General features: G+C 47.0%; 1 protein-coding gene across 1 annotated transcript in view; it reads left to right on the top strand.

The window, feature by feature from the left end:
• Window positions 1–10,263, top strand: part of tm9sf4 (transmembrane 9 superfamily protein member 4) — a 31,857-nt gene extending 21,594 nt beyond the window's left edge. Inside the window, exons 12-18 of the mRNA XM_030422907.1 lie at window positions 80–155; window positions 1,671–1,754; window positions 2,160–2,335; window positions 2,469–2,532; window positions 2,740–2,859; window positions 6,424–6,513; window positions 7,254–10,263. Of these exons, the coding sequence (XP_030278767.1) occupies window positions 80–155; window positions 1,671–1,754; window positions 2,160–2,335; window positions 2,469–2,532; window positions 2,740–2,859; window positions 6,424–6,513; window positions 7,254–7,403 (760 nt within the window). The 3' untranslated portion in view covers window positions 7,404–10,263. The remainder of the gene's footprint in view (window positions 1–79; window positions 156–1,670; window positions 1,755–2,159; window positions 2,336–2,468; window positions 2,533–2,739; window positions 2,860–6,423; window positions 6,514–7,253) is intronic.
• The last annotated feature ends 11,450 nt before the right edge of the window (window positions 10,264–21,713 follow it).

Here is a 21,713-nt window from a genome sequence, read left to right as displayed (position 1 = left end):
GAGATTTCAAGAATTAAGAAATAACTTGTTCATTTCTCTGATTTCACACTGCTTTTCTCTGTGGATGTTTCTCCTCCAGTGTATTTGGTGGCTACTTTGCTGGTAGACTGTACCGCACACTGAAGGGCCATCGATGGAAGAAAGGAGCTTTTTGTGTAAGACAATCTGTTAAAACTTCAGTGTTAAAAGAATCTCCTCTCATTACTCCTTTGATGAGCTCGGCTTGATCTAAACATAAAGACCCGGGGGAACACTCTAAAATCAGCCACACAAAGTGATGATGCGTTATCAATATCCGGTGGTGGTGCATCAATAAGGAAGGAGTTTGGGATGCGATCTATTCAAGGATGTTTTATTACTGTACGCCGTGTTGGAGGCGGAGCCCCGTTAATTAATATGAAAGCTGCTCAGTGGTGTTTTGAAGCCAAAAAAGCTTGAGTCCCCAGGTATGAAAATACCTGGATAGCCAACTGAGCCATCTAACTTATTGTTTAGTGCTTGGCGAACTTGGGAATAAAATAATTTAATCATGGGCTCTATTATGACATTATGAATTATGACAGTAAAAGTGGATCTAGTGTTGTCTTCTCTCCTGTTACAACTGTTTAACCTCATAGTGAATGCCCCCATTTTAAGGTTCTTTTTCCAAAACGACATACCGAAATTAAAAGCATGACAGCTTCCACATAGTGTGAGACTCAGGGATGTGCCTGGTATCATTGGAAAGATAACACCCTCAAGTTTTTTCAAGAAGTGTGATTCTGTGACATACTGACACAGAGTCACAGAGATTGGAACACAGGTTTTGGTTTCCGTCCAATTCAAATGTCAATAAACTCACTAAGATATAAGGGTTCAGGTATGTCTATGGACACAGCAGAAAGACTAAACAATTGATTTTTCACAATTTTTTTTCTAAAGGCATGTCTGTGCATTTTGCTTGGGTCCTTTTTTTCCAAGAGTGCCTACTGAGATTCAAAGGCTTATAACTTGAGAACCCCTTTACCTAGAAACATAATCTTGGTCTCAAATGAAAGCTAAGACCCTGCAGGGTTTCTTGCTGGTTCGACACTTGTAGCTAGTTTTGGGTAAAATGACGTGGATAATCCCATTCTATGGACTCTTGGCGAACTATGAAAAAAAAATTGTGGCATTACGTTGTAGCTGTGGAAAAAGGGAAGACTCCGAAGGTATGTGGGCATTCTTGCTTCTTGCGGTAGAGGGCTCTTTCTAATGTTGTGTCATGGTGAGTTTAGAAGGCTATTACATGGTCTGGAAATAACTTTTTTTAGCTTAAAATAATCACGACAGTCTCAGCTTTCCAACAGTGAGTATATACTGTTAAGATCTGATGCTTAAAACTATAAGCAAAAAAACTATTAGTTTTTACGAAGGGTGTTCGTTTAGTGAAGGGTGTTCCTTTGTTGGAACGGTGTTCCTTAAGGGGTTAAGGTGCATTCATGATGTACAACCTAACACTTGAGATAAAAATCACAGACTGGTTGCCTTGCATGCGGGAAGTGGGAATGGGGTCAGTAGGTGATTTTTAGCTGGTGTACCCGTGTTTAAAAACACCTGTGTAGACCCTAATTTTGGAAGAAAAAGCGGTATTACATTGGTGTTGAAGTGACAGGAAGGCTTATGTTTTGTTTGTTTTTTCTCCACTGTAGACCGCAACTTTGTATCCTGCAGTGGTTTTTGGAATCTGCTTCATCCTCAATTGTTTCATCTGGGGCGAACACTCCTCTGGGGCAGTGAGTATCACAACTCAGATGCACATAATCTAAAATGATGTAAAATGTATATGCATTCAGCATACATTCATAACGTATACAGAAACGGCATGCGAGAATGCCAGTTACTTTACTGTAATAGTGATATTATGGGTTTGTTAAAAAAAAAAAGTAGGCTACTTTTGAAACAAAGTAAGAAAATTATTAGACCTGCAAAATTCTAGGTGCATTGGTAGCAAGGACAATGGTTATTCACATTGACCAAAACAGTTGCACCCTGGAGCTCTGCCTGCTGAATTACTCTCCAGTTGTGTGCAGTCAGAAAGTAATGTTTTAATTTTAGGTTATCTGTGCAATCATATCGATTTTTTTTTTATCTCTTGACAATTGTTTCTGTGTTCGTGCTTACTTCATTCATCGCCTCAGGTTCCCTTCACCACAATGATGGCACTGCTATGTATGTGGTTCGGTATCTCCATGCCATTGGTGTACCTGGGCTATTACTTTGGATTCCGCAAACAGCCATACGATAACCCAGTACGCACCAATCAGATCCCTCGTCAGGTTCCAGAGCAGCGCTGGTACATGAACAAGTTTGTTGGGTGAGTGTTAATCAGATCCAGCAATCTGCTCTGTGCCAGCTACTGGGATTGTTGATGGCTACAGTGTAGCATTTGAACTTTAGAGTTAATGCTGGCTGTCTTTATTACTTATAGAATGTTTTCTTTCCACCAGAATCCTGATGGCTGGAATCCTACCATTTGGTGCCATGTTCATCGAACTCTTCTTCATTTTCAGTGTAAGCCCAACTGCTCTGCTCTGAATGCATCGTGATCGATGCAAATCCAGATCAACTCTTCTTCACCAGTTTGTAACTCAGTACAGATAGAATACCTTAAAATTGTTCATCGGTTACATTTAAAGAGAAATCATTGATGTGAATTCAGTGGTTTGGTCCTCTTATGCACAGTAATGTCAACATCACTGTGTGTTTCACCACCTTTAGGCCATCTGGGAGAATCAGTTCTATTACCTCTTCGGCTTCCTGTTTCTGGTCTTCATTATCTTGGTGGTCTCCTGCTCCCAGATCAGTATTGTCATGGTTTATTTCCAGCTCTGTGCAGAGGTGAGTTCATTTAATAGTGCAGACTACAATTGACCATTTTCTTTTGTTTGCATGGCAGACCTAATTTCCCCCTGGAGATTAATAAATGCATAAATCTATATATTTATGTATGTGTGTATGTAGGTATGGAGCTAGGTCTCAGTAGCACAGCTAACCAGTGATGAGAAGCTACGATTAGTTATTAAAATAAATACTATTTGTATAGCACCTTTCTTAACAAGTTGCTGTAAACAAGTGCTCAGTAGGAAATAAAAGCACAAAAGGCAGATAGAATATGAAGAAAATAAAGAAAAAAATTATAAATAAAAGCAGATATTAACATTTCTAAACACTTGTACCATGATAATGGTTTTAATAGATAGAATAGATTTTAAAGAGGTGAGACACTTGGCATGTCTGAGTTGAGGAGGCAGAAAGTTCCATAGTTTTGGGGCTCTAATAGCGAAAACCCGATCCCTCTTCGTCACTAACTATGCCCTGGGACTAACCAGCAGGGCGTCTTCTGCCGATCTCAGTGGTCTAGAAGGTCAGTTAATCCAAAATGTATGTAGGGATGAGGCTATGCAGGGGGTGATGTAATCATACCTCTTTGTACCAGTAGTAAGTCGAGCAGCAGTGTTTTGCACCTGACTGATCCCTGAGTGCAGTGCATTGCAATAATCAAGCTGAGAATAAATGCAAGTGTTTTACAGCCAATTGCCTAATTTTTTGGATTATCTTAAACTGGAAAAAACAACATTCAACAACATTTTTGACTAGCATCAAATGTTACTCCAAGGTTCGTAGCAGCTTGTCATTATAGCCTGTGTTATTTGAAAACCTGGCAGTATAAACACCAACATAGCTGATGGAATGGAGAGCAGTAGCTAGCCCTATTTACACTGCTCTTTGACTGCGGGGTTCCTGCGCCAGTTCTCCACATCCTCAGATGAAAGTTTCACATGTAACGAGGGGTGAAATTTCCCTGTGCCTCTGATTTATTAGAGGTAGGGCTGCACGATATTGGAAAAAACTGACATTGCGATTTATTTTTTGTGATATGAAAAAATATAGGAATTTTCATCAGATGACCTGAATAGCACTTTATGTTATGTTGCACTGCTGCTATCTTGTGGACAATTAACCTGCACTGATCTTACCTCTTTTTGTTGTACTGAGCTGTGTGGTACAGATGTAAATGGTCAAACAAATTAGCTGCGTTACCTCTTGTTGTGGTAACAGATGCAAGACACTGTCCACACAGAATATGTTTGGTCAATATCATCCTTCTTGTAGCTGAAATAATTCCAGATAACTGATGTTGCTTTTCTTTTTGGCACCAAGTCTTCATTTTCAGCGATTTTCTCCTTGCTCATTTTTCAATTTTGTTACCAGCGACTCACTCCATGTGCAGGGGCGTGGTCTGCTTTGGCACACTGAATAATTAATTAATTAATTTAATATATTTAATTTGTAAAGCACTTTACATTTAGATAAATCTCAAAGTGCTAAATAATAAGAACTAATGTGATTGGTGGATCTGCATGCACAGTGTGTTTCAGGTACCCTTGAAATTAGATGAGTTAATTTGCCTCCTACATCGCAGGCTCTGCGATGTGACTATTGCGCACACGTACATCGCGATGACAATGCTCAAACGATATATCGTGCAGCTCTAATCAGAGGCGCAGCAGAGGCAAACCGGCCTACACGTGAATGGAAAAGCCGGAGGCGTGGAGCAAGGATGTGTCAGTCTGATGGTGTTCACAGTGTGAGAACTACACAAATCATTCACTCCACAAAATAAAGAGAAATGTCCACAAAGCAACGTAACAGGACCAGACAACAGTAACGTAGTAACTGGTGGTGTCTTAGTTAACTTATGAGGAAAAAAATACCACGGTTATCTGTGGAGAAGTGTTTGTGACCCCCACTGTCCTGCCAACTGTTGGTCACATTTCTGTCTGAAAAACAGTGTCTGTCCCTGACAAATAACTTTAACTCACCGAGTGTTAGTTTACTTCCCTATTGTGTTTTTGTACTGTATCTCACAAAAGATACTCACATTTCTGCAAATATTTTACTATATCTTTTCATGGGACAACACTGACAAAAAGACACTTTATTACAATGTAAAGTGGTGAGTCTACAGCTTGTGTAACAGTGTACATTTACTGTCCCCTCAAAATAACTCAACACACAGTCATTAATGTCTGAACCGCTGGCAATAAAAGTGAGTACGCCCCTAAGTGAAAATGTCCAAAGTGTCAATATTTTGTGTGGCCACCATTATTTTCCAGCACTGCTTAATCCTCTTGGGCATGGAGTTCACCAGAGCTTCACAGGTTGCCATTGGTATCCTCTTCCACTCCTTCATGACGACATCATGGAGCTGGTGGATGTTAGAGACCTTGCACTCCTCCACTTTTCATTTGAGGACGCCCCACAGATGCTCAATGGGGTTCAGGTCTGGAGACATGCCTTGCCAGTCCATCACCTTTACCCTCAGCTTCTTTAGCAAGGCAGTGGTCATCTTGGAGGTGTGTTTGGGGTCGTTATCATGTTGGAATTCTGCCCTGCGGCCCAGTTTCCAAATGGAGGGGATGATGCTCTGCTTCAGTGTGTCACAGTACATGTTGGCATTCATGGTTCCCTCAATGAACTGTAGCTCCCCAGTACTGGCAGATTTCATGCAGCTCCAGACCATGACACTCCCACCACCATGCTTGACTGTAGGCAAGACACACTTGTCTTTGTACTCCTCACCTGGTTGCCGCCACACACGCTTGACTCTATCTGAACCAAATAAGTTTGTCTTTGGTCACAATCTTGATCAAAACACATTATAACATCAGACTGCTTTGTTCTGTGTGAAAAAACATTGCCGGAGAACTGGCCATCCGCCGCTGCGGCGATAATGCAGAGTCTCTGTGTGAAAAGGGCTACTGTACTGTACTCTGTTGCCAAAACAGGGGTTTTAGTCAGTCACTGGAGGCTATTTATGGCCCTTTGAGAAAGTCACTATTTGGAAACTTCTGCCATGGTAGTTTATATCCATTCAAATCAATAGCATTTATGAGTAGCCCAAATTATTATGAAAATGACACTGTGCGGTGTGTCATGTCAAGCTAACACACCTAGTCACTTGACTGAAGGCATGTAAATGAATTGAATGAAAACAGAGGAAAAGGCTGAAGTTTCAAAGGGTTCCAAAGCTAACTACCAAGATGTGTGTAAACTGAAGGAGAATATAAACCTGCCAAAATCCAAAACTGGCAGCCCAAAATGTCATTACTACTTAAAATATAAAGCTAGCAAGAATGTAAAGGATTTACTGATATGAAATAAAGGCAACCGTTACTATTAATGAGCAGTTGCAGCGTGAATGAAATGCTGTTGTGTTACATAAAAGGTTCTGTTCTAAATATTAAATGGTGTCTCTTCCAGTATGCTGATGTTGGAAACAAATGTTGTTGCCACATCATCCAGCAGTACACAGCATGTTACCTGTACCTGAACTTTGTCTGCACTATCTGTACAGCCAACTCATGTGCTGTGTTTTTCTCTGTTTCTCCTCAACATCAGGACTACCGATGGTGGTGGAGAACTTTCCTGGTTTCAGGAGGCTCAGCGTTCTACGTCCTCATTTATGCCGTCTTCTACTTTGTCAACAAGGTAAAAGCCCACATGCTGTTTCACACATTTAACATGTAGGGGAAACTCTTCTTTTCATTGTAGTTCTTTTTAAAATGGACATACTATTGTAACAATCATTGGAATGATTATACACATGACATTTTTGTCTACTGATGATAATTATAACAACTTCATCAACATAATTTCGAGTTAGGCCTAAGACTTCAAATGTTTTACATGCATTATAAGTGGGGGGCGCTCAGTTTTGAAAGATAATGTTTAGAATTATAGAGTGGGTTGTCCACTAATGCCTGGGTTGGCTATTAGATCCCCAGCCCCTCCTGTCCACACTCAGCCCTACAGTAGGTTGCTTCTAATGGGTAGTAACTCCCAGTTGGGTGGCTGTGGCTCGTCCACTGATCAGTTGTGCAACAGCTCAGGAAGCTCTTTTTGAAATACAAAAAATGTAAATGATCAGCTTTCTTATCACAGTTGGCCATAAGAAGCTAAGAAGGTTACCACTGGTTATTGGTATTGGCTGAAATAAAAATCCAAATCGTGCATCCCTGGATTAGTTCACCCAACAAAAATGAAATTCAGTGATTATCTCCTCCCCCCATGCTGATAGAAAGTCAGGTGAAGTTTTGTAGTCCCCAAACATTTTTGAAGCGGAGAAGATGATGAACTGTTTAAACTGAAATAAACAAATGTTAAAAAATGTTTAAAAAAACCTGATTAGCTTAGTGAAAATGATTTCTTTTCTCTTCATTTCTCTACAGCTGGACATTGTGGAGTTCATCCCTTCCCTCTTGTACTTTGGCTATACAACCCTGATGGTCCTGTCATTCTGGCTGCTAACTGGCACGATTGGCTTTTATGCAGCCTACATGTTCATCAGGAAAATCTACGCTGCAGTTAAGATCGACTGAGTCATCACTGACGCTGCTGTTCCTGTAGTTTTTTTTTTATTTGGTCACATTCTGTTTTTTTTAATGTATATATTTTTTACTCTTCATGTCCAACAAGCACTGACTTGTGTGCCGAGGGAACTGAGAGGGGTGCTTTTTACGGCGCAAAAGCCCCACCCACTGGCCTCATAAGGAAGAACAGCAAGGTGGCAGAGCTAAACCAGCTGTTTCTCTCTTTCCCTCTCCCTCCTCGCTTCTACCCCCATCCTCCTTCCAGGACAGAAACCCAGAGGGAATTCTCCTCTGATGAGACAGTCAATGTCCTCAGCTGTTTCATCTTGCACACAAAACGGTGGGCCAAATCTTATCAAATGATGGTTTCTGCACAATTTTCATTTTGTCTTTTCATTTGTGTTAGGAGTCTAACTTATCCAGGTTTTTATTTTTTTTCACAAGATTGATCTCTGATTTAATTACTTTCAGTCATCTTCTGGGAAGCTGTTTTCATCTGATTTACAAATTCTATCTTTACGCTTTACATATTCTGTTTTAAAATGTCACTTTGGTTTCATTTTGGAGACTTTGTAGATCAGGGAAGGATTGGGGAGTCTTAATTGTGGTTATGGTGTTATCTTTGTTGTGTTGAACTGATATGAATGGAAAATATGCTGGGAAGTTCTACATTGTAACACAAGAAAGGATAAATTAAACATTCTATTATTTTTTACTCCAGTGTCCATGTCCTGGTGTTAACCACAACTTTAATCAACATGTGAGCTTCTCCTTCCAAAATGTGTCTCTTATTAATGTCCAGATATTTGTCTTATTTGCTCTAAATGATACAGAACAGGTCTGACTAGACAATGAACTTGATGCCCCAGTGCACTGAAGCTACTGCGGGTAGATAAAAGGAAAAGCTACACTTAAGACAGAAGTAACAAAGAGGTGTAACCTTTTATTATCGTATACCTACAATATAAACAGATGTGGTTGAGGCTTTTCCATGCCGTCAGTGTAGCCTTAGCAGTGGTGAACGCCTGCTGAACTATGCAGTAATGGAAGGAGAGGGCAAAGTTGCTGTGTTTGAAGGTTAGTTCAAAGGACTATTTTGGGTGAGAAATGATGCCTCATTTCTTTAAGTCTGATTCTGATGTATGATACATTTTATGTATAATATGAAAAAAAGTTTTTTTTTCAAAGCCAGCAAGATCTCCTCTGTGTTTCTTCCAGTCATGGTAGATATCATCTTGACAGTGCTCGGGTGTCATGGGAGGCAGAGCATTTAACTGTAATCCACAGTGTTAGATCTGTACAGTCAGTGTTTTACAGATACCCATACATATGACAGCTAGGTTTTTTTTTTTCACTTTTATTCAAATGATATGCAGTATTTTGGGAAACAAAAATATGGTGTTTCTTGAGATTTTTCAGCTCAAAACAAAAAATGCATTTTGAACATGGGTGGTACCTCATTCAATTGTTTTGTTTTAAAGCAACTCAGGCTAAAGGTTTCCCACAGAAAACCAAGTTGTTCAACTAAAGCTAAACTTAACAATATATTTAAATCAAAATTCATCACGATTATGACATTAAAGCAATAGTTTGACATTTATTGAAATACACTTTATTTGCTTTCTTGCAAACAGTTAGATGTTAGGATTGATACCACTCCCATTACCTGCTGTTTAATATGAAGCTACATCCAGCAAGTTAACATAATCTAGCCAGGCTGCCAGCTGGTTTTCACTGTTTGCCGCCTTCATGCTTAGCTCATCTAACCAGCTGCTGGACGTACCTTCATATTTAGCATCTCTATGACTCGAGGAGAAGGAAAATAAGCATCTTTACCAATATGACAAACCATTGCTTTGAAAAAAATAAATCGGCGAATCAGTATCGCTTCATTATGTATGTGTTGGAATATTCTTACGACTGAATTCCAACAAGCAACACAGCTGCAATGATCACAAGCTCCTTCTAAACAAATACTCAAAGATGCAAGGAAACTGAACCCAGACGGCGCTGTACTTTGAGCGAATATTTATTGGAGTTGCATTTAACTCATTTTATTGAGTAACTGAGGTGCTTCACCTGGTCGGTTTTAGTGATTGCTGTTTTTGCACAGAAGTATAAAGGTGATTTTTCAGTCTGGGGTTGTACAGAGGAGAGACAGGCGCCTAGATCAACCCTGATTCTCCAGGGGCAAAGCATTTGAATGAATGAATGAATGAGTCATCCTCATGTGCCCTCTCTTTCCTTCATTATAACCAGTTAAGCCAACACTTGTTAAGCTATAAATTAGCTGCTTGAAGAGAATGAGACGAGCCAAATTACAGGTTACCCTCCCCTTGCTACAGGACATGACTGCTCAGTAAAGCCCAGTAGGTTGCCTCAATTTAAATGAGTGTAGTTATGGATTGACCATTACTCTTTCAGTTATTTCCATTCCATCAATCTTTGAAACACCACCTACACTTAAATGTACCACCCTCTGCCCTCTGTATCATGTCAAAGAGTTACTGAGCTCTGACACGTGGCTGCTGTCTTTTGTAAAGACGGACAGTAACGCCTCCTGCTGCTGAAGTGCACATGGCAGGGGAGATTTTTTACAGTTAGAGGCCTGAGTTCTGAGTGTGTGTGTCTAGGATCCAGGGGTTTACAATGTAAATACTAGAAAGTGGCTTTGTATTTGTTTCGTTTTGCTGTTTGTGGCGCTCTCTGTAATGATCTTGTCATCGTTTTAGCCAAAAGCATGATGCTCAGATGACTGTCAAAGGAACGTGAATCTGTTACTTTTCTGTGTTTCTTTTACAGAATGTCCAATTACAAAATGTACAATGACAAAACAATAAAGTGATGACATGTTGAATATGTAAATCAATTCCCAGTGTGTTTTGAAAAGTATTCTTAAGAGGGGGGACTTCACACATTTTTACACATGCAGGTCAGTTTCAGGTTGAAGTACCTCTTGTCTCACACTGTAACCAATTATCTGGTGACAAAACTGTGCAGGTATTTATGTTCACAGAGAATTATTCTTACTTTGGTGACCCCTTGACTTCTCCTGTGGTACCATCATGAGGTTAACATTTGTGGTAATTCCACTTTTAACATCCATCCATCCATCCATTTTCATCCGCTTATCCGGGGCCGGGTCGCGGGGGCAGCTGCCTGAGCAGGGACACCCAGACCTCCCTCTCCCCGGATACTGCCTCCAGCTCTTCCGGGAGGACCCCAAGGCGTTCCCAGGCCAGCTGGGCGACATAGTCACACCAGCGTGTCCTGGGTCTTCCTCGGGGTCTCCTCCCGGAGGGACATGCCAGGAACACCTCCCGAGGGAGGCGTCCCGGGGGCATCCGAAACAGATGCCCGAGCCACCTCAGCTGGCTCCTCTCGATGTGGAGGAGCAGCGGCTCTACTCTGAGCTCCTCCCGGGTGACAGAGCTCTTCACCCTATCTCTAAGGGAGCGCCCTGCCACCCTGCGGAGGAAACTCATTTCGGCCGCTTGTATCCGGGATCTTATTCTTTCGGTCATGACCCAAAGTTCATGGCCATAGGTGAGGGTCGGAACGTAGATTGACTGGTAAATCGAGAGCTTCGCCTTTCGGCTCAGCTCTCTCTTCACCACGACGGACCGATACAAAGACCGCATTACTGCGGCCGCTGCACCGATCCGTCTGTCAATCTCACGCTCCATCCTTCCCTCACTCGTGAACAAGACCCCAAGATACTTAAACTCCTCCACTTGAGGCAGGAACTCTCCTCCCACCTGGAGGGAGCAAGCCACCTTTTTCCGGTCGAGAACCATGGCCTCGGATTTGGAGGTGCTGATTCTCATCCCAGCCGCTTCGCACTCGGCTGCAAACCGCCCCAGGACATGCTGGAGGTCCCGGCTCGAAGGAGCCAACAAGACCACATCATCCGCGAAAAGCAGAGATGAGATCCATTGGCTCCCGAACCAGATCCCCTCCGGCCCGTGGCTGCGCCTAGAAATTCTGTCCATAAAAGTAATGAACAGAACCGGTGACAAAGGGCAGCCCTGCCGGAGTCCAACATGTACTGGGAACAGGTCTGACTTACTGCCGGCAATGCGAACCAAGCTCCTGCTCCGGCAGTACAGGGACCGTACGGCCCTTAACAGAGGGCCCCCGACCCCGTACTCCCGGAGCACCCCCCACAGTATGCCACGAGGGACACGGTCGAATGCCTTCTCCAAGTCCACAAAACACATGTGGACTGGTTGGGCAAACTCCCATGAACCCTCGAGCACCCTGCGGAGGGTATAGAGCTGGTCCAGTGTTCCACGGCCAGGACGGAAACCGCATTGTTCCTCCTGGATCCGAGGTTCGACTATCGGCCGAATTCTCCTCTCCAGTACCCTGGAATAGACTTTCCCGGGGAGGCTGAGGAGTGTGATCCCCCGATAGTTGGAACACACCCTCCGGTCCCCCTTTTTAAATAGGGGGACCACCACCCCGGTCTGCCAGTCCAGAGGCACTGTCCCCGACTGCCACGCGATGCTGCAGAGACGTGTCAGCCAAGACAGCCCCACAACATCCAGAGACTTGAGGTACTCAGGGCGGATCTCATCCACCCCCGGTGCTTTGCCACTGAGGAGCTTACGGACTACCTCAGTGACTTCGGCTTGGGTGATGGATGGGTCAACCTCTGAGTCCCCAGCCTCTGCTTCCTCTATGGAAGGCGTGTCAGCGGGATTGAGGAGATCCTCGAAGTATTCCTTCCACCGCCCGACGATGTCCCCAGTCGAGGTCAACAGCTCCCCACCTCCACTGTAAACAGTGTTGGTGGAGGACTGCTTCCCCCTCCTGAGGCGCCGGATGGTTTGCCAGAATTTCTTCGAGGCCGACCGGTAGTCCTCCTCCATGGCCTCCCCGAACTCTTCCCAGACCCGAGTTTTTGCTTCCGAGACTGCCCGTGCTGCCGCACGCTTGGCCTGCCGGTACCCGTCAGCTGCCTCAGGAGTCCCCCGGGCCAGCCAGGCCCGGTAGGACTCCTTCTTCAGCTTGACAGCAACCCTTACTTCCGGGGTCCACCACCGGGTTCGGGGATTGCCGCCGCGACAGGCACCGGAGACCTTACGGCCACAGCTCCGGACAGCCGCGTCAACAATGGAGGTGGAGAACATGGTCCATTCGGACTCAATGTCCCCAGCCTCCCTCGGGATCTGGTCAAAGCTCTCCCGGAGGTGGGAGTTAAAGATCTCCCTGGCAGAGGGTTCTGCCAGACGTTCCCAGCAGACCCTCACGATACGTTTGGGTCTGCCAGGTCTGTCCAGCTTCCTCCCCCGCCAGCGGATCCAACTCACCACCAGGTGGTGATCAGTTGACAGCTCAGCCCCTCTCTTCACCCGAGTGTCCAAGACATACGGCTGGAGGTCAGATGACACGACCACAAAGTCGATCATTGATCTCCGGCCTAGGGTGTCCTGGTGCCACGTGCACATATGGACACCCTTATGCTTGAACATGGTGTTTGTTATGGACAAACTGTGACTAGCACAGAAGTCCAGTAACAAAGCACCACTCGGGTTCAGATCGGGGAGGCCGTTCCTCCCAATCACACCCCTCCAGGTAACACTGTCATCGCCCACGTGGGCGTTGAAGTCCCCCAGGAGAACGACGGAGTCCCCGGTTGGAGCACTCTCCAGTACCCCTCCCAGGGACTCCAAGAAGGCCGGGTACTCTGCACCGCTGTTCGGCCCATAAGCCGAGACAACGGTGAGAGCCCTATCCCCGACCCGAAGGCGCAGGGAAACGACCCTCTCGTTCACCGGGGAGAACTCCAACACATGGCGGCTGAGCTGGGGGGCTATAAGCAAGCCCACACCAGCTCGCCGCCTCTCGCCGCGGGCAACTCCAGAGTAGAAGAGAGTCCAGCCTCTCTCAAGGAGTTGGGTTCCAGAGCCCAGACTGTGCGTGGAGGTGAGCCCGACTATTTCTAGCCGGTACCGCTCAACCTCCCGCACCAGCTCAGGCTCTTTCCCCCCCAGTGAGGTGACATTCCATGTCCCCATGGCTAGAGTCACCATCCGGGGATTGGGCCGCCGGGGCCCCCGCCCACGACCGCCACCCATATCCCTCTGCACCGGCCCCGTCTGAACCCTCCCGCGAGTGGTGAGCCCACGGGAGGGCGGGCCCACGTTGCTCGTTCGGGCTGCGCCCGGCCGGGTCCCGTGGGCAGAGACCCGGCCACCAGGCGCTCGCCTGCGAGCCACAACCCCAGGCCTGGCTCCAGGGTGGGGCCCCGGTGACGCCGATCCGGGCGACGTGCACGTCCTTGGTCTTGTTTTATTCATCAGGGGCGAGTGAACCGATCTTAGTCTGACCCGTCACCTAGGACCTGTTTGCCTTGGGAGACCCTACCAGGGGCATTAAGCCCCGGACAACATAGCTCCTAGGATCATTCGGGTGCTCAAACCCCTCCACCACGATAAGGTGCCGGTTCAAGGAGGAGCACTTTTAACATGATTTATTGAAGCCAAAAAAATAACACATTAAAAATAATAATTAATAAATCTTTTAACATGATTTATTAATTATTATTTTTAATGTGTTATTTTTTGGCTTCAGGCGCCCCTCTCAATTATAGATATTGAGATAGTTTTTCATTATGAAAGTTTCTGTTAATATACATTGTGGTATATAATAATAATTGGATTGAAATCACAGTCTCATCCTTTTTGATACAGTGCATGGCTCATTGGCTAATTTTCTCATTTCCTATTTTTGACTTGAACTTATCAACAGAACAAATATCCATGTTTCCAATTCAGTAACATTTTTTCACTCATAGTCTACAAAAAGCCTTTTCTGAAATAGAATGTCATGTGTCATTCTTCTTGCTAAGGAACCCTTTATCTAGAGTTAATAAATCCCTTACCATTCAGTATTACTAACAATAGTTAGCTGTAGGCTGTGTCCCGTCCACAATAAATGCAAGGCAACAGTAGTCTGCCTATGCAGAGTGGCCTCCTCCTCAAAACTTCCTCAGCTTCAACAGTCATCGCACATCCTCTGTTAATAGTCTACATCATAACCAGTAATCTGTCACCAGTAGCCAAATGTGGCTTAATGAATAATCAGAGCTATACAGCACATTGAGGACCCTGCTTCACACATACTATGGGTACTTTTCATTTCGCATGAATTTGATTTTGCCTTGGTGGTGATGCGCAGATCACAGGTCTATATCCATGGACACTGCAGGAAATCTGTGGATTTGGGTCCAGGTCATGAAACTAAACATTGTGATTAATTTCAGATGGGCTGCTGGTGGGTGAAATAATACATGTTAAAATGAGGAAAACATTACATGACCTGCACCATAAGAAACAATACAAGTGCAGCTCTATGTTAACAGAGCTGTGCGCAATTACGCAGCACATCAGTTTAACTTTATTGACTATTTTAATTATAGATAATAGCTTTGTTTGCATAATTTCACAATCCTCTACAGCTGACTGACAGCTGCTCCAGCTGTGATCCCCTGCAGCGTCACATGAAGCGACATCTGTTTCTGATGATGGCTTCAGCTGATGGAAAGGACATGGTAGCAGATCTAGTGGATGCAAGGAAAGGAGGCAAGTGAGGGAATCATGGAAACAATTTAGGGGACATGAAATGCTCCCTAAAAACCCAATGTGTTTAAAGCTACTTATAAGTCCATGGTTTAAAGCAAAAAGCCTAAGTAAACTGTGAATAAATGGGTTCTTCATCACCACAAATTTGACCTGTTATAGAGTTACTGGTGTTTCTGTTTTTTTTTTGTTTTGTTTTTTTAACACTAACTCTCCAAATGTTTCTAGAAAATTAGAGTTACTCCTGTGGTAAAAGATGTTTCTTGCACCATGAGTGAGCGGTTGGTGCATCTTCAACCTTTCTCCCCCACAATACTAAGTCAGTTACACCCAATCTCTCTCACGCAGTAACTTTTTCTCTTACACCACCAACCTCTCCCCTTCTTTGGCTCAATCTCTCTCGCAATTTTCACTTAGCTTTTATTTCCAGTTTCACCCCCCGTAAGAGAGCCAGAGCAGACCATGGTTTCTGTTAACATGAAAACACCAATTTGCAATATCACTCCAGCTAGTGTGTTTAGGTGAGCTGTGGGTGGTGGTATTGATGGTAACTCATATTCCATCCATCCATCCATCTTCTTCCGCGTTATCCGGGGCCGGGTCGCGGGGGCAGCTGCCTGAGCATGGACACCCAGACTTCCCTCTCCCCGGATACTGCCTCCAGCTCTTCCGGGAGGATCCCAAGGCGTTCCCAGGCCAGCTGAGTGACATAGTCACAGCAGCATGTCCTGGGTCTTCCTCGGGGTCTCCTCCCGGCGGGACATGCCAGGAACACCTCCCGAGGGAGGCGTCCCGGTGGCATCCGAAACAGATGCCGAGCCACCTCAGCTGGCTCCTCTCGATGTGGAGGAGCAGCGGCTCTACTCGAGCTCCTCCCGGGTGACAGAGCTCTTCACCCTATCTCTAAGGGAGCGCCCTGCCACCCTGCGGAGGAAACTCATTTCGGCCGCTTGTATCCGGGATCCTATTCTTTCGATCATGACCCAAAGTTCATGGCCATAGGTGAGGGTAGGAACGTAGATTGACTGGTAAATCGAGAGCTTCGCCTTTCGGCTCAGCTCTCTCTTCACCACGACAGACCGATACAACGATCGCATTACTGCGGCTGCTGCACCGATCCGCCTGTCAATCTCACGCTCCATCCTTCCCTCACTCGTGAACAAGATCCCAAGATACTTAAACTCCTCCACTTGAGGCAGGAACTCTCCCCCAACCCGGAGGGAGCAAGCCACCTTTTTCCAGTCGAGAACCATGGCCTCGGATTTGGAGGTGCTGATTCTCATCCCAGCCGCTTCACACTCGGCTGCAAACCGCCCCAGGACATGCTGGAGGTCCTGGCTCGAAGGAGCCAACAAGACCACATCATCCGCGAAAAGCAGAGATGAGATCCAGTGGCTCCCGAACCAGATCCCCTCCGGCCCGTGGCTGCGCCTAGAAATTCTGTCCATAAAAATAATGAACAGAACCGGTGACAAAGGGCAGCCCTGCCGGAGTCCAACATGCACTGGGAACAGGTCTGACTTACTGCCGGCAATGCGAACCAAGCTCCTGCGTACTCCCGGAGCACCTCCCACAGAATGCCACGAGGGACAGGTCGAATGCTTTCTCCAAGTTCACAAAACACATGTGGACTGGTTGGGCAAACTCCCATGAACCCTCGAGCACCCTGCGGAGGGTATAGAGCTGGTCCAGTGTTCCGCGGCCCGGACAAAAACCGTATTGTTCCTCCTGGATCCGAGGTTCAACTATCGGCCGAATTCTCCTCTCCAGTACCCTGGAATAGACTTTCCCAGGGAGGCTGAGGAGTGTGATCCCCCGATAGTTGGAACACACCCTCCGGTCCCCCTTTTTAAATAGGGGGACCACCACCCCGGTCTGCCAGTCCAGAGGCACTGTCCCCGACTGCCACGCGATGCTGCAGAGACGTGTCAGCCAAGACAGCCCCACAACATCCAGAGACTTGAGGTACTCAGGGCGGATCTCATCCACCCCCGGTGCTTTGCCACTGAGGAGCTTACGGACTACCTCAGTGACTTCGGCTTGGGTGATGGATGGGTCAACCTCTGAGTCCCCAGCCTCTGCTTCCTCTATGGAAGGCGTGTCAGCGGGATTGAGGAGATCCTCGAAGTATTCCTTCCACCGCCCGACGATGTCCCCAGTCGAGGTCAACAGCTCCCCACCTCCACTGTAAACAGTGTTGGTGGAGGACTGCTTCCCCCTCCTGAGGCGCCGGATGGTTTGCCAGAATTTCTTCGAGGCCGACCGGTAGTCCTCCTCCATGGCCTCCCCGAACTCTTCCCAGACCCGAGTTTTTGCTTCCGAGACTGCCCGTGCTGCCGCACGCTTGGCCTGCCGGTACCCGTCAGCTGCCTCAGGAGTCCCCCGGGCCAGCCAGGCCCGGTAGGACTCCTTCTTCAGCTTGACAGCAACCCTTACTTCCGGGGTCCACCACCGGGTTCGGGGATTGCCGCCGCGACAGGCACCGGAGACCTTACGGCCACAGCTCCGGACAGCCGCGTCAACAATGGAGGTGGAGAACATGGTCCATTCGGACTCAATGTCCCCAGCCTCCCTCGGGATCTGGTCAAAGCTCTCCCGGAGGTGGGAGTTAAAGATCTCCCTGGCAGAGGGTTCTGCCAGACGTTCCCAGCAGACCCTCACGATACGTTTGGGTCTGCCAGGTCTGTCCAGCTTCCTCCCCCGCCAGCGGATCCAACTCACCACCAGGTGGTGATCAGTTGACAGCTCAGCCCCTCTCTTCACCCGAGTGTCCAAGACATACGGCTGGAGGTCAGATGACACGACCACAAAGTCGATCATTGATCTCCGGCCTAGGGTGTCCTGGTGCCACGTGCACATATGGACACCCTTATGCTTGAACATGGTGTTTGTTATGGACAAACTGTGACTAGCACAGAAGTCCAGTAACAAAGCACCACTCGGGTTCAGATCGGGGAGGCCGTTCCTCCCAATCACACCCCTCCAGGTAACACTGTCATCGCCCACGTGGGCGTTGAAGTCCCCCAGGAGAACGACGGAGTCCCCGGTTGGAGCACTCTCCAGTACCCCTCCCAGGGACTCCAAGAAGGCCGGGTACTCTGCACCGCTGTTCGGCCCATAAGCCGAGACAACGGTGAGAGCCCTATCCCCGACCCGAAGGCGCAGGGAAACGACCCTCTCGTTCACCGGGGAGAACTCCAACACATGGCGGCTGAGCTGGGGGCTATAAGCAAGCCCACACCAGCTCGCCGCCTCTCGCCGCGGGCAACTCCAGAGTAGAAGAGAGTCCAGCCTCTCTCAAGGAGTTGGGTTCCAGAGCCCAGACTGTGCGTGGAGGTGAGCCCGACTATTTCTAGCCGGTACCGCTCAACCTCCCGCACCAGCTCAGGCTCTTTCCCCCCCAGTGAGGTGACATTCCATGTCCCCATGGCTAGAGTCACCATCCGGGGATTGGGCCGCCGGGGCCCCCGCCCACGACCGCCACCCATATCCCTCTGCACCGGCCCCGTCTGAACCCTCCCGCGAGTGGTGAGCCCACGGGAGGGCGGGCCCACGTTGCTCGTTCGGGCTGCGCCCGGCCGGGTCCCGTGGGCAGAGACCCGGCCACCAGGCGCTCGCCTGCGAGCCACAACCCCAGGCCTGGCTCCAGGGTGGGGCCCCGGTGACGCCGATCCGGGCGACGTGCACGTCCTTGGTCTTGTTTTATTCATCAGGGGCGAGTGAACCGATCTTAGTCTGACCCGTCACCTAGGACCTGTTTGCCTTGGGAGACCCTACCAGGGGCATTAAGCCCCGGACAACATAGCTCCTAGGATCATTCGGGTGCTCAAACCCCTCCACCACGATAAGGTGCCGGTTCAAGGAGGAGCACTTTTAACATGATTTATTGAAGCCAAAAAAATAACACATTAAAAATAATAATTAATAAATCTTTTAACATGATTTATTAATTATTATTTTTAATGTGTTATTTTTTGGCTTCAGGCGCCCCTCTCAATTATAGATATTGAGATAGTTTTTTCATTATGAAAGTTTCTGTTAATATACATTGTGGTATATAATAATAATTGGATTGAAATCACAGTCTCATCCTTTTTGATACAGTGCATGGCTCATTGGCTAATTTTCTCATTTCCTATTTTTGACTTGAACTTATCAACAGAACAAATATCCATGTTTCCAATTCAGTAACATTTTTTCACTCATAGTCTACAAAAAGCCTTTTCTGAAATAGAATGTCATGTGTCATTCTTCTTGCTAAGGAACCCTTTATCTAGAGTTAATAAATCCCTTACCATTCAGTATTACTAACAATAGTTAGCTGTAGGCTGTGTCCCGTCCACAATAAATGCAAGGCAACAGTAGTCTGCCTATGCAGAGTGGCCTCCTCCTCAAAACTTCCTCAGCTTCAACAGTCATCGCACATCCTCTGTTAATAGTCTACATCATAACCAGTAATCTGTCACCAGTAGCCAAATGTGGCTTAATGAATAATCAGAGCTATACAGCACATTGAGGACCCTGCTTCACACATACTATGGGTACTTTTCATTTCGCATGAATTTGATTTTGCCTTGGTGGTGATGCGCAGATCACAGGTCTATATCCATGGACACTGCAGGAAATCTGTGGATTTGGGTCCAGGTCATGAAACTAAACATTGTGATTAATTTCAGATGGGCTGCTGGTGGGTGAAATAATACATGTTAAAATGAGGAAAACATTACATGACCTGCACCATAAGAAACAATACAAGTGCAGCTCTATGTTAACAGAGCTGTGCGCAATTACGCAGCACATCAGTTTAACTTTATTGACTATTTTAATTATAGATAATAGCTTTGTTTGCATAATTTCACAATCCTCTACAGCTGACTGACAGCTGCTCCAGCTGTGATCCCCTGCAGCGTCACATGAAGCGACATCTGTTTCTGATGATGGCTTCAGCTGATGGAAAGGACATGGTAGCAGATCTAGTGGATGCAAGGAAAGGAGGCAAGTGAGGGAATCATGGAAACAATTTAGGGGACATGAAATGCTCCCTAAAAACCAATGTGTTTAAAGCTACTTATAAGTCCATGGTTTAAAGCAAAAAGCCTAAGTAAACTGTGAATAAATGGGTTCTTCATCACCACAAATTTGACCTGTTATAGAGTTACTGGTGTTTCTGTTTTTTTTTTGTTTTGTTTTTTTAACACTAACTCTCCAAATGTTTCTAGAAAATTAGAGTTACTCCTGTGGTAAAAGATGTTTCTTGCACCATGAGTGAGCGGTTGGTGCATCTTCAACCTTTCTCCCCCACAATACTAAGTCAGTTACACCCAATCTTCTCTCACGCAGTAACTTTTTCTCTTACACCACCAACCTCTCCCCTTCTTTGGCTCAATCTCTCTAGCAATTTTCACTTAGCTTTTATTTCCAGTTCAACCCCCCCGTAAGAGAGCCAGAGCAGACCATGGTTTCTGTTAACATGAAAACACCAATTTGCAATATCACTCCAGCTAGTGTGTTTAGGTGAGCTGTGGGTGGTGGTAATGATGGTCCAACTCATATTCCATCCATCCATCCATCTTCTTTCCGCGTTATCCGGGCCGGGTCGCGGGGGCAGCTGCCTGAGCAGGGACACCCAGAACTCCCTCTCCCCGGATACTGCCTCCAGCTCTTCCGGGAGGACCCCAAGGCGTTCCCAGGCCAGCTGGGCGACATAGTCACACCAGCGTGTCCTGGGTCTTCCTCGGGGTCTCCTCCCGGAGGGACATGCCAGGAACACCTCCCGAGGGAGGCGTCCCGGGGGCATCCGAAACAGATGCCCGAGCCACCTCAGCTGGCTCCTCTCGATGTGGAGGAGCAGCGGCTCTACTCTGAGCTCCTCCGGGTGACAGAGCTCTTCACCCTATCTCTAAGGGAGCGCCCTGCCACCCTGCGGAGGAAACTCATTTCGGCCGCTTGTATCCGGGATCTTATTCTTTCGGTCATGACCCAAAGTTCATGGCCATAGGTGAGGGTCGGAACGTAGATTGACTGGTAAATCGAGAGCTTCGCCTTTCGGCTCAGCTCTCTCTTCACCACGACGGACCGATACAAAGACCGCATTACTGCGGCCGCTGCACCGATCCGTCTGTCAATCTCACACTCCATCCTTCCCCTCACTCGTGAACAAGACCCCAAGATACTTAAACTCCTCCACTTGAGGCAGGAACTCTCCTCCCACCTGGAGGGAGCAAGCCACCTTTTTCCGGTCGAGAACCATGGCCTCGGATTTGGAGGTGCTGATTCTCATCCCAGCCGCTTCGCACTCGGCTGCAAACCGCCCCAGGACATGCTGGAGGTCCCGGCTCGAAGGAGCCAACAAGACCACATCATCCGCGAAAAGCAGAGATGAGATCCATTGGCTCCCGAACCAGATCCCCTCCGGCCCGTGGCTGCGCCTAGAAATTCTGTCCATAAAAGTAATGAACAGAACCGGTGACAAAGGGCAGCCTGCCGGAGTCCAACATGTACTGGGAACAGGTCTGACTTACTGCCGGCAATGCGAACCAAGCTCCTGCTCCGGCAGTACAGGGACCGTACGGCCCTTAACAGAGGGCCCCCGACCCGTACTCCCGGAGCACCCCCCACAGTAGCCACAAGGGACACGGTCGAATGCCTTCTCCAAGTCCACAAAACACATGTGGACTGGTTGGGCAAACTCCATGAACCCTCGAGCACCCTGCGGAGGGTATAGAGCTGGTCC

The sequence above is a fragment of the Sparus aurata genome, chromosome 7 (assembly GCF_900880675.1).
Source record: "Sparus aurata chromosome 7, fSpaAur1.1, whole genome shotgun sequence".
Classification (NCBI taxonomy): domain Eukaryota; kingdom Metazoa; phylum Chordata; class Actinopteri; order Spariformes; family Sparidae; genus Sparus; species Sparus aurata.
This window is presented reverse-complemented; position numbering and strand designations above follow the sequence as displayed.